General features: G+C 49.0%; 1 protein-coding gene across 2 annotated transcripts in view; it reads right to left on the bottom strand.

Moving 5' to 3' along the window:
• The window catches only part of LOC146870401 (uncharacterized), a 41,105-nt gene that overhangs the window by 16,404 nt on the left and 11,371 nt on the right, over nt 1–13,330 (bottom strand). Inside the window, exon 2 of one of the 2 annotated variants that reach the window (XM_085599667.1) lies at nt 9,901–10,063. The exons of the other annotated variant lie outside the window; for it this stretch is intronic. Coding sequence (XP_085455793.1) covers nt 9,901–9,959 — 59 coding nt within the window. The 5' untranslated portion in view covers nt 9,960–10,063. The remainder of the gene's footprint in view (nt 1–9,900; nt 10,064–13,330) is intronic. 2 annotated transcript variants of the gene reach the window in all.

The following is a 13,330-nucleotide window of genomic DNA, read 5'->3' as shown; positions in this document are numbered from 1 at the left end:
TGGTGCCACTGGCTCCAAAACCCACACCTGTTGCCCAGGTTGAAATTCAACCAGTGCAGCTTTTTGGTCATACCAGTGCTTCTGGAGCTCCTGGCTGGCCTCAAGGTTCTTGGATGCTTTTTCCATGTACTCAGCCAATCTGGACCTTAGGCCAAGCACATAGTCCACTATGTCTTGTTTGGGTTCTTGAAGAGGCCTCTCCCAGCCCTCTTTTACAAGACAAAGTGGTCCCCTTACAGGATGACCAAACAGAAGTTCAAAGGGTGAGAAACCTACTCCCTTCTGTGGCACTTCTCTGTAAGCGAAAGGCAGGCATGGTAACAGGACATCCCATCTCCTTTTGAATTTTTCAGGGAGCCCCATGATCATACCTTTCAATGTCTTGTTGAATCTCTCAACAAGGCCATTGGTTTGTGGGTGGTAGGGGGTAGTAAACTTATACTGCACCCCACACTCCTTCCACATGTGTGTTAGGTAAGCAGACATGAAGTTGGAACCTCTGTCTGAAACCACCTCCTTAGGGAAACCCACCCTGGTGAAGACACCCAGGAGGGCCTTGGCTACTGCAGGAGCTGTAGTAGTCCTAAGGGGAATTGCTTCAGGGTACCTAGTGGCATGATCCACTACCACTAGAATGAATTTGTTCCCTGAGGCTGTGGGTGGCTCAAGTGGACCCACAATGTCCACTCCTACCCTTTCAAAGGGGACCCCCACCACGGGTAGTGGAATGAGGGGGGCCTTTGGGTAGCCACCTGTCTTGCCACTGGCCTGACAGGTGACACAGGAGCTGACAAACTCCTTCACCTTTTGGTGCATCTGGGGCCAGTAGAAGTGACTCACTAGCCTTTCCCAAGTTTTGGATTGCCCCAGATGCCCAGCTAGGGGGATGTCATGAGCCAAAGTTAGGAGGAACTCCCTGTACTTCTGTGGCACTACCACCCTCCTGGTGGCTCCAGGAGTAGGGGTTCTTGCCTCAGCATACAGTAATCCCTCTTCCCAATAAGCTCTGTGGGTACCACTGACATCTCCCCTGGCTTCTGAAACAGCTTGCTGCCTCAGGCTTTCAAGAGTGGGACAGTCTCGCTAACCCTGGCACAGCTCTTCCCTAGAGGGTCCCCCTGGGCCCAAGAGTTCAACCTGGTAAGGGTCAAGCTCCATGGACTCAGTTCCTTCGGGGCTATCCAAATCCTCTCCCTGGGGAGAGGGGTCCTGAATGGTTTGCTGTGTAGAAGCTGGTTCCCCAGTCTTCTTTCCTTTTCTCTTGGTTGGCTGGGCCATTATTCCAGGCTCCAGACCTACTTGTTCACCCTTCCTCTTGCTCTGTGCTCTGGTTTGCACACACACCAATTCAGGGATGCCCAGCATGGCTGCATGGGCCTTCAGTTCAACCTCAGCCCAGGCTGAGGTTTCCAGATCATTTCCAAGCAGACAGGCAGCTGGCAACTTTGGAGAGACCACTACCTGTTTCAGGCCAGTAACCCCCCCCCAGCCTAATGTTACCATGGCCATGGGATGACTAGTGGTGACACTGTCAGCGTTGGTGACTGGGTAAGACTTCCCAATCAAGTATTGCTCAGGGGAAACCAGTGTGTCTTTCACCATAGTGACACTGGCACCTGTATCCCTCAGAGCTTCTATCCTAGTTCCATTCACCCAGGGGTACTGCAAGTATTTCTTTAAGTTGGGTGGCCACACAGCTACAGTGGCAATCTCCACTTCCCCCAAGGAGACTAGACTGGCTTCAGTGTGTTCCCAGATTTGCTCAGGGTACACCTCTGATCCCATTTGTATGCTTGCTGCCCCAGGAGTAGCTGTACTGGGTGCCTTAGGGGCTTTGTTTTGGGGGCAAGCTACAGTTAAGTGTCCTTGCTTCTTGCAGGTATTACACCAGGCCTTTAAGGGATCAAAGTTCTTCCCCCTATATGGTTGGGGCACATAGGGAGTAGTTTGGGTCCCACCCACCTGAACAGGTTTTTGGGGCCCTTTGGAAGACTCAAACTTTTTATCTTGGGGGTTCTCACCACCTTTCCCCTGGGGAGGTTTTGGGACCACTTTCTTTTGGTCACCCCCAGTGGTTGTCTTAGTCACCCTAGTCTTGACCCAGTGGTCTGCCTTCTTTCCCAATTCTTGGGGAGAAATTAGACCTAGGTCTACCAAATGCTGATGCAACTTTTCATTTGTGCAGTTACTCAAAATATGTTCCTTCATGAATAAATTGTACAATCCATTAAAATACTGCACACCATGTCCAGCTAACCAACCATCCAGTGTCTTCACTGATAAATCTACAAAATCAATCCAGGACTGGGTCTGGGTTTTGTGAGCCCCCCTGAATCTAATTCTATACTCCTCAGTGGTGAATCCAAATCCCTCAATCAGAGCTTTCTTCATGAGGTCATAGGATCCTGCCTCTGGCCCAGAAAGGGTCAGAAGCCTGTCTCTGCAGTTACCAGAGAACAGTTCCCACAGGAGTGCCCCCCAGAGAGGTTTCTTCACTTTTCTGATATCACAAGCCCTTTCAAAGGCTGTGAACCATTTGGAGATATCATCACCTTCCTCAAATTTAGGGACAATCCCTTTGGGGATTTTAAGTTCAGAAGTTTCCTTCCTATCCTTATTTTTATTATTGCTGCCACCATTGATGGGTGCTAAACCCATCTCTCTCCTTTCTTTATCTAGAGCCAGGAGCCTGGACTCTAGCTCTAATCTTTTGGCCAGCCTCACAAGGATGTCCTCTTCACTGGGGGGTCCCCCAGTGTTCTCTCTGGGACCAGAGCCACCTGTGTAGTCTCTAGGTTCCCAGATGCTAATCCTTGAAAGGGAGGGTATGGGTGCCCTCTCCTCCCTAGGGAATAGCATGGAGGGGTTGTTGTCAACCTCCTCTGCTTCCCTTTCCTCATCTGACTGGCCATCACTATGTTCAGATGGGTGGTCCTTAGCATACTCAGCCAAGAGCTCCTGGAGCCCTAGTTTGGTTGGATGCAGGCCCATTTGTAATTGTTTTAGTTTGCATAAGGACCTCAATTCCTTGAAAGACAAGTGTAAGTAAGGTGTGAGGTCGAGCTCCTCCACCAGGTCCATGTTATTATTATCACTAATAGCTGGGATTGTTTGAGACATTCTAACCTGACAGTTCTAACCCTCTACCCTGACTGTATAAATTCTAATGGGATTTAAGCAAGGCCCTAGCAAGACTTTTAGTAATTTTGGAAAGACCAATCAGAATTCTAAAGGCAATTTTTAGGAGTTCTGTCGTGTGGTCAGATGGTAACCAAGTAGTCCAACAAATGCAAGTTTGTATCCCCCCGCTGATCCACCAATGTGAGAAAGTGGCTCTGTATATACTGTTCCTTAATAGGTACAGGGTGTACAGAGTCCACAGACCCCAAGGGTTTAACAGAGGTTAAAGTTAGATATAACCTTACTCTCCAAAGTGGTAGCCTGGTCGAGCAGTAAGGCAGTATCAGAGGACGTGTAAAGCATAATTTTTGTACACACTCAGTCAGCAAATAGCTCCACACACTCAATAACTGAACTCTAGGCCAATGGTTTGTATATAAAAAAATATATGCTTGTTTTATTTTAGAACCAACACTTGGAATTAAAATATACTTTCTCGACAAGAGATGTTTCATACAAATACTTTTGTATATGCAATAAACTTTTTAGTAAACAGTTACAAATAGTTGCAGTAGGCAACTCTATTTCTAAACACAATACATTGAGCTCAATGATAAATTCAAATTATATGCAACAGATTACTTTCAGATTACTTTTGTAATTCCAGGCTTGGATCCTAGATCCAGTCCTGGGTCAGTTCTCAGAATCAGCTGTTGAAAGTCGACTTTGGTACGGTACTGATTTTTAACTAATATTTAGCTATTTCAAAAGTGAGCACTTAGAAAATATTTCAGAGCAAACAATCAATGATTTCCTATGGAAGGAAATATAGGTTACAGGACAGTAGGTTATCGTTACTTTTGTAATCCAGTACTGGGTGTCTGGGCTCAGTACTGGGACATTTATCCAAAACAGGTAAGTAATTACGTTTTCAGATGTTATACGATTTTTGAGGAACATTTAGACATTGCAGAAATCAACACTTAGAAGAAATTTCACAGAAAAGCAGTCAATGGTTTCCTATGGAAGAAAAATGAGTTAAAGGTAAGTATAGTTGTGGGTACTTTTCAGAGTCAGTGCTGGGCACCAAGATCCAGCACTGGGAGCTCACCTAAGAGCAGGTGAGTAAATTCGTTTTTGGTACTCGGTTGATTTTTGGTGAATATTTTGAGTTTTGAAAAGTTCACACTTAGAAGAATTTTCAAGAAGAAACCAGTCAATGTTACCCCATGAGGAAAATGAAGTTAGCGGTTTAAGGGTAAGTACTCGACTGGCAGAGTTGAAGTTCTGGGCATAGACTCAGGGGTTCCCCCCAGTGTCAGGTAGGTACAGTCAGTTCACCCTCAGCGGTTTCAGGACGGCCGGGTGCAGAGAGAGTTAGGCCCAATGTTATCCTATGAGGGATAGGGGGGCCTGGGTTGGTGGCTGCTGTCGGGCAAGCCACGCGGCTGTGGGAGCTGAGCTCCTGGTCACTTACTCAGGGCAAGTGGGGAAGTAGGTTAGAGTAGAGTTTTCACTGCCAGGGCCACTCGGGCGGCTGGCTGCAGGGTGCTTTTGAGCCGTCGGGCGCTCAATTGATTTCTATGGGAAATCTCCGGATTGGAAAAAGACTGCAGGCTCGGGGACAAGGACTCTTCGGGTGCCACCACCACTTCGAGGGGTAAGTTTGGTAGTTGGAGGATAGGTAGGTACCCCGGGATTGGGCACAGAGGGCCGTGGGGCGCCGGGTGCAGGGGTGCCTTTTGATGTCGGAAATCTTACCCTCTTGTTGATCGCGGTTGGGGTGGCACTCGGTTCTGAGGCTGCAAGCTTCTTCAGGATAGTCGAGGGGGGTCCTTGGGTGCCGGACTCGGGGTCACAGTCGCCGTGGGGTCGTCCTCGTGGGTTTAGTTCACTCCGGCACCGGCCAGGCTTGGCGAGTGCAGAGTGGGCTGGGATCGCGGTTCCGGGCTGCTGCCAGGGGTGAAAGGTAGGTTCTGAGTAGAGCCTCTACTCGTGGGAGTCCCAGGGGATCAGAGTTCAAAGGTAGCCAGCTCCTCCGGGGTTTCTGAGGTTGCTGGCCACAAGAGATGCCGGGTTTGGAGCAGGAGCAAGTCCGAGGTCGACAGGCCGGTAGGGCTGGGGCCAAAGCAGTTGGTGTCTCCCTCTCCTTTGCAGCTGCAGGGCAGGTCTTCTTTTCTTCTCGCTCTTCTTGTAGTTTCGGAATCTGGAATCTTGGGAAGGAAGGTTCAGGGTGTCCCTAAATACTAGATTTAGGGGCGTCACAGGTAGGTAAAGGCCAGGGACCAATGGGTCCTTGTCCTGGGGTGGGTACACCCCCTATCCTGCTCCTCTCCTGTGGGAGGGGGGCAGTAGCCTAATCCTGATAGGGTAGGGCCTCCCATCTTCAAGATGGCGAGAGCCCGGAGATGTGCTTCACCTCGCCTCCCCCACCTGAGGGGTGGGGTGGGCAGGCTGGCACATCCCCTGTCCTTGTATGGGGTTTCCGGCCAAGCTTCCCGCCAGAGTGGGGGGTTGCAGTGGCCTGGGGAAACTCCTAGAGGCGACAGGCCTTTGAAGCTTCTCTTTGCTCATCCTGGGGGAGGAGATCTATCACCTCACCCAGGATGTGCATTGTTGCAGGCCCAGGAGAGCAGGGGCCCTCCCACCCAGGGGTCCAGCAACGTGTCTGCTGTGTGGCAGCCTGGGCAGCCTCAGAGCAGACGTGGATTGTAGGTTAGTTGTAGGAGGGCATCTCTAAGATGCCCTCTGGGGTGCTTGGTACATTAAATCTCACACTGGCATCAGTGTATGTTTAATGTGCTGAGAAGTTTGATACCAAACTTCCCAGTCTTTAGTGTTGCCATTATGGTGCTGTGGAGCTCGTGTTTGACGAGCTCTCAGCACCATGTACTCTGAAATGGCAGCACTGCACTTACAGTGCCCGGGAATGGACCTGGGTACTGTAGGGGCACAGGGCTCCTGCTCCTGTGCCCACACCATGGGCATAAGGCACCCAGCCAGAGGGGTGACTGACATATGTCTTGGCAGTGTGGGTGTTGGGCATGGCACACAGAGATGTGTGCCATGTCGACTCTTCATTTTGTCCTGCACCCAGACACTCAGCCTGCAAAGGCAGTGTGTGTGTGTAAGGGTACAGGGCCCCTAAGGGTGGCACAATCAGTGCTGCAGCCCTTAGGGGTCTTCCCTGGTCACAAGGCCCTGGGTACCTAGGGTACCATTTACTAGGGGCTGACATGTGGCCAGGGTTTGCCAATTGGGAGTTTGTGTGTTTCAAGGAAGGAACATAGGCCCTGGGCACCTGATTGGCAGGAGTCCAGGGTACACTCAGTAAAAGTACATTCAGCAATTTAGCAAAAATTAGGGGCATACCATGCAAGAAAGAGGGCACTTTCTCACAGTTGTTAGGAGAGGAGAGTGGATGGGGATGGACGTTGGTAGTCTTGTAGCTAGCCAGTAAGTTGGTGATGTCTGTGGAGGACAGACTGTGGTTGGCTTTATTGGGGCACGCTAGCAGGGAACTCCTCTGGATATTAGGGGAGGGGGATATCTTAGCACTTAAAAGTGAAATGGACGCTTCAAGCTGGGAAATGGAAGAGATGAGAGAATCAAGTTTAGTTACCAGGGATAGGTGGGCTGAGCACAGAGTGTTGGGTGACTCAATGGTTAAGGGAGGGAGTGTAGTAGGCGGAGGAGGATAGGGGATATGGGGGACCAGGGAGAGTGTTGGTGTGCGAGGGTCAAAGGTGGGGGAGGGAGTGAAGTATGCAAAGGAGGACAAGGGGATGAGGGGGACTGGGGAGAGTGTCGGGGTGCAAGGGTCGAAGGTGGGGAAAGATGGTGGTAGAAAGGAGTGGATGGAGTTACAGTGATATTTTTACTGGTGTTGAGCAGAGGTGAAGAATAGAGATCAAAAGTAGGAGGAGAAAATTGAGAAGTAGAAAGGGAGGGCGAGAGGTGGAGGGGGAGAGGAGGGGGGTTAAGGGAAGGCCAGGGATACGGTAAGCTGAGAGGAGAAGGGGCTGTACAGGGAAGGGAGGGAGGTCAATGGAAGGCCAGAGGAATGGGGAGAAGAGAGAGGGTGCAGGCCAGGTACCATGGGCTATGAAAGGTGATTGTAGGGGGACAGGCACCAGGCAGAGTAGGGGGTTGGGCTAAATGGTAGTTGTGGGAGGGGTGAGGGACTGTGAGGTCAAAGGGAGGGAAGAGGGCGGAATTACCAAGAGGGAAAACAGGGTTGTGAAGCATAGGAGGAAGGACTATAAGGTCAGAGGGAGGGAAGAGGGTGTAATTACAAAGAGGGGAGGCAGGTGAGGCATAGGAGGGGGGAGTGTAGGTCGTAGAGAGATGGGAGGTGTAAGAGCAGAATTGAAGGTACGAGAGAAGGGGAAGGGCAGAAAGGGATGAGGAGAATGGGGGAGGAAAGGGGATGGGTAAGGCGAGTTGATCAGAAGTTCTGGTTGTCAGAAAGGTGGATTAAGTAGGGGGGAAATGGGTAGGAATAGGGGCGTTAGGGGGCAGGAGATGGAATTGGAGTATTGGGGAGATGCAGGGTGGGGAGGGGAAGCGGGAGGTAAAGCAGACGAGGTAAGGGGGGATCAAGTTGGGAAGGGGGCAGAATGGGAGGGGAGGGAGCAAGAGAAGGGGTATATAAAGGGTAGACCTGTGACTCCCGGGAGAGCTGTCTTAAGGAATGTATGAGGGTCATGGGGGAGAAAGGGAGAAAGAGGACAAGCAAGAAGAAAAAGAAGAAGAAGAATCGAGAGCGATCGTAGTCGCAGGGGTGGGACGAAGGGAGTGGAAGAGGTGGTCAAAGAGAGAGAGACAGGAGTCTGCAGCTTAGATCATGACAGTGCCATTATTATAAAGTGTAATGGTGAGAGAGCCATTAAAGCAAGCGGAGGGAGACATTTTTAACCGCTTCCCATGTGTGAAAGAAGAGGAGGAGGAGACGTTGAAGGAATTGAAGAAGCTGGAGGACCAGGAAGCGATGTCGTGAGTGAAGAAAATGAAGTCATTTTTGATCTTCCCTAGACGCCCATTATGGAATTGGTCAACAAAGAGGGAATCTGTAAATTGTTCAATGGTGTTATGCTTGAACTTTTTTGCTGCTGCTTTGGACAGATTAGGGGGATAAATTACTTTGAAGCCGTTAATTCCAGACTTAATTCGAATGGAAGCCATGATAAGGAGATGAGGTGATGGCGTGGTATGGGGGGTAGAAAAAGGGGCCACTAGGGTAGCGATAGCGCAAAGAAGTATAATAAGAGGGGGGTGCATATTCCGGAAATCGAGTGAAAATAAACCAACAGGAGTGAGGACATATCAGGACCAAAAGGAGATACCTAACGAGGATAAAAACAGGCAGGAAGGTAGAGGAGAGAAGCAGCATCTGAATATTTTAGGGGAAACCAGTGGTCAGTGGGATGTAGCAAATAGGATTAGCGTCATGATTTCTGCGAATATAGTGAGGCAGGGTGACGGGGAGTCTGTTTCCTATTACAGAAACAGGGAGCTCAAAGCGTTGTTCAAAGATGGCCGTTCAATTCTTATCTCTTGAGGTAGGGTCAAAGTCCTTCTTTGATTACCGCTGAAACATTGTAAACGTAGAGCCAGGGTCCTTCTTTAGTTTCAAGTGGTTTTATTTGTGGTTGAGACTTTTGTTTAGTTCTCGATAGCAAAAAGGCAGAGTGAAGTTACATGGGCTCTCCAGATAATGAGCCTGCCATCGCAAGTCTCATTGGAACAGCCTCCTCTGACTCCGCAGGCTCCTTCAATGCTGTCGATCTCCGTAGGCGCACTGTCGGGGTCGGCCAGTTTCCGGACCAATCTGTGGTACTCCAAAGAGGGTCGATCTCCGGCCGCCATTTTAGGTTCCAGGCAGTTTTAGGTCTAGGCATTTTCATGTGAGGGTCATGAAGTGGCGGAGTTAACATGGTGAAGTAATCTAAATTGGCCAACTCTTGTTGAGGCGGCAAGCTGGGCTGAATGTCTATCAGCACATAACTTGGAAGGTTAAGGACGGTGTTGCGGGGGTTGAATGCCAGCCGCCAATTTAGGTCCAGGCATTTTTCAGTGAGCGCGAACATTTTCATAACACTTAACTGTGGCACCAGGAGGGGTGAGGCAGCTAACAGAGCATCGATTACAAGACTGAGGCACTAAATGGCTATATAAACATGGATTGCACGTGAGGGTCTCTGCTGCAGGGGATGATTACCGGCTGCTTGTTCAAATTCTATGATTATTTTTTGTGGGTAGTAGATATATTTTTTATGTTTAGTGTGGTCTAAGAGTTCATAGTAAGTGCTGCTTTTTTATTTGGTGGTAGGGCACCTATAAAAGGAATATTTGTGTTGTGATATTCACCATGTATGTTGCATTTCTGAGTGAATGGATTGAGACAAATTTTGAAGGTGTACCACGTAAGTTCCCATCCATCATCTAGGTTTGACAATGGTATAGTATTAGTATGTTATTTGCTGCAGAAGATATTAGGATTCCTTTATCATTGTTTATGTTGCCATATAATAGGAAAAGTTCCTTGTAAGGTGTCATTATGAAATGTTCAGGTATTACTAAGTCTAGATATCTTATAGGGGCAGGAGGAGTATTGCTGGTGCCTTTTTTTGCTTGTGCCATTAAACATTTTTAAAGTAGGTATATGTGTTAGTTGGCCTATGGTGCGTTTGTAGGCTTTAGGGAGTATGTCTTTTAGGATTTTGGTTGTGGGTTCCTGGGCACTAGTCCATGCCTCTCTTAAAAATTCAACTGACTTACCTGCAGCCTTGTATACTAATAATTTGAAGATCGTCAGGAATTGGGGTGTGATGTGGCATTATTTTTTGTTGGTGCTGAAGCTGCAATAATCAATATGCATGGCAGACCGTGCTCAAACTTTCTGTTGGAATACGTCCTCATACCAGGACACTGTATCTCTTTCCTGAGAAGAAAACATGCATTCAAATTTTTAATCAATCTAAGGCACGTGATCCACAGTTTAAAAAAAATGTAAATATACCCTTTAGATAAGTGTTATTGGCATGACAGTAAGCTATACTGTAACTCTTTATGTTGGTATTTTTTAGGACAGTGTTACCAACTTGTTGACAGAATAAACGGCTAATAAACCCTCATTCACCATCAAATAATAAATCTTTATTATAATTGTTAACAGAACACTGTACTTGAAAAACCAACATGAATGACGTATGACAGAGTAGAAGAGGGCAATAGTTGAGGAAGCCATCTATGTAGCCACTGATCTTTGAGGAGTTAGTAATTAAAAAGATTTAAAGACCTTACATCCTGAAGGTCCCATTCCAAATTGCCCAAAGTCAAGCGTGAAAATTCCTGGGCTTAAAATTGCCAATTCCAGATGATATCTCCAACCAAGATCTGAGCATTCTGAGTTGAAGTCCACAGAAAGAGGAATCGCTTGCTTGACCATGAGCTACAGGGATAAACAAGAAATGTTTTCCTAGCTTGTGGCACCCTCCTCTCATATTTACCACTTGCCCTGATCATGTGATAAATGTGAGTTAGATACCATAGTAGATAACAATTAATGAGGTGGTGGGTTGGCCAGGGTGTCAGGTGAAGGGCCAACTATGGTGTACCTGGGGAGCATTTGCAAGCTTATCCATGCTGTGGAAGGGCTTTGATTAGGGGATGCACTAAACCTCTCGTCCCTGACTCAGCCACAGAGGTTTCACCAAACGCATTTCACACTAAGTGAAACAGAGTCTGGTGCCCCAGCACATGGTAATCTTTGATGTAGGGACACTAGGTCATTTAGAATTCGCCTGTGTAATATGCTCTCTGGCAATGCTGATGTGGTCAACTCCTTAAAAGTGTCTAAGTGCAAGAAGCTTGAGAATTTGATGTCCTTTGGGAACAAAAAAACATAATCTTAGTGAAAACAAGGATGATACACTGCTACATGGTGTGGATTGTGGTCATATGATACGAAATATATTTTACTAGACAAAAATGCAGTGATTCACAAGGTCTGAGGGAAATGGAGAACATACTATGGACTTGATAAATAATTAAGTATTTCTCCAACAGCGAGGGAGTAAAAGGGCAAAAACCCCTGAGGAGTGAAGCGTGGGTTAGCCAATTGGTTGGAGATAAGGGGTACATGTGGGAATGGCAGGGGGGTCTTACTTGGGAGAAACTGCTCAGCTATCTACATGTGCTGTGGGCATAGTTTTGTGCCTTTTGTAAATGCACTGGTCCATTATATGATTTCAGCTCACAAGTTCCCATAATAAGTTAAAAGGTTATAATGCTAGATCAAATGTAATTCATGACCCTGGTAGCAAGATGGCCGCCGAGTAGGAGCTCTTTCCTAGAGCTCCTGGTTAGGGATTACCTTATCGGTAGATATCCCTCGGATAACCAGCCATCAAAACACAATTTTCACCTACAATCTGCATGCGACACTCAACACAGCGATACTGAGTTTTGAAACCACTTACCTGCTGTGAAACTGCTCTCCCAGGATCAGTAGAGCCTCGACGACTCATGTGCCCCGACGCTCTTGGCAAACTCTGCCCACCGGGATCGACGACTTGCGACCCTTCACTGATCTCGACAGAGAAGGGATCGATACCGAGTTTTGAAGCCACGTACCTGCTGTGAAACTGCTGGCCCAGGAGCGGTAGAGCCTCGACAGCTCATCTGCCCCAATGTTCTTGGCAAACTCTGCCCACCGGGATCGACGACACGCTACCCTTCACTGATCTCGACAGCAGGGATCGTCCGGGACGGACCTGCCCTATTTTCACGATCCTTGCCGACGTTTGACAACCAAAGCCGTTGTGCCCTCCTTCTGCTCATCCATAAGCCACGGATTGAGAAGGGCCCAGTGGAGACTGATCCACGGCTGAGACGACCCCAGCCGCCATGAAGCTGACTCACCCCCCAGGGATGGTATTGATCGATCCTGCCAGAACTTCACCTCCAAACCGCTAACTTTGCCTGCCTGCCAGCTTTTGGCATTCCTCTCTGCCTCACCCCTGGTGGCCTCCCGACGAGTTGGACTTGACTCTCGGAGACTGAGGTCCGCTGCTTTCTGGGCCATCATTGTCGATCTGGGGTCTGGATGTCGGTCTGTTGCCTACCTTGCTTGTCTGCTGACCTAGACGGTCATCTGGGACCGCTCCCTTTGGGACCGTCCCAGCGCTACTGTGACTGCCCTGGTGCCTACTGCTTACTGGAACGTCGCCGGGCGACTGGGACAGGGCGGCCATAAATCCGGTACTGCCTGCCTGCGTCGACTACTCCGTGTTTAGCCTGCTGACGAGTGGAGCTGAGCTAGCACCTACTGTCTCCCTGTCTAGTCTTTGCAGACCCAGTCAGCTGCACCCGTCTTCTGTTTCGACCCCTGCCCGCTGTCCTGGGGCTTGGTATGCTTCGGTTCTCCGGCCTGCCAGCTGACCCCCCTGCACACCACCTCGACTCTGCAGCTGGTGGTCTACAGATGGCTGGGGATGACTGCCTCCGGTCTATCCTGCCTCACATCGGCTGCCACTTTTGATCTATGCAGACGGGCTTGCTTTGACTTTGGCTCTTAGCCCCTCTCACTCCCACCAGAAGCCGACTACTTTAAAGAACAGCTCCGTCATGAACAGGACTCTCACATTCCCTATACCAAGGACGTAAATCGTCGCCCGGACCTTGCTTGCAGACCTCTGAGCCCCCTAACCTCCTTCTTTGCTTTGCTTGTTGTCCTCTGAGCCCCCAAAACTCCTATCGTGAACCGGCCACCACCAATATGAGGGTACTCGTAGCTCTCGGTCTCCGGCCCGGTAACTACTCTGCCCGCGGCTGCTCCCGCTTCAGACTGCTTAGGGAGCACATGAGAGCGCACACCTCCGACGCAACAAGCTGCCTGGTCTCGCTCTCCTCAGGCGTGCTGATTTGATGTTCACATATATCGCATTGCCACGCCACGAGGATGGGGTAAGTGCCAGCACATTGCCTTCACTATAATATCTCAACCCTGATTTTCCTAAAATGGCAGCCCCCTGCCCAGAATTGAAATAACCGGATTAACGGTGCATTCCCATTTCCTCACCGGTGACCTTTCTACCCCTCAGAGCTTCTGCCGAGCTCCAACACTATTATATCATGATTGCAGGAACCCACGTTTTCTCATTTTCCTGCATGGTCTAAAAATGGCCGCTTCCTGTTCATCGATGCC

Source organism: Triturus cristatus, chromosome 1_1 (genome assembly GCF_964204655.1).
Source record: "Triturus cristatus chromosome 1_1, aTriCri1.1, whole genome shotgun sequence".
In the NCBI taxonomy this organism is placed as follows: Eukaryota; Metazoa; Chordata; class Amphibia; order Caudata; family Salamandridae; genus Triturus; species Triturus cristatus.
Note: the sequence above shows the minus strand (reverse complement) of the source record. Positions and strands in the feature narration are given on the sequence as shown.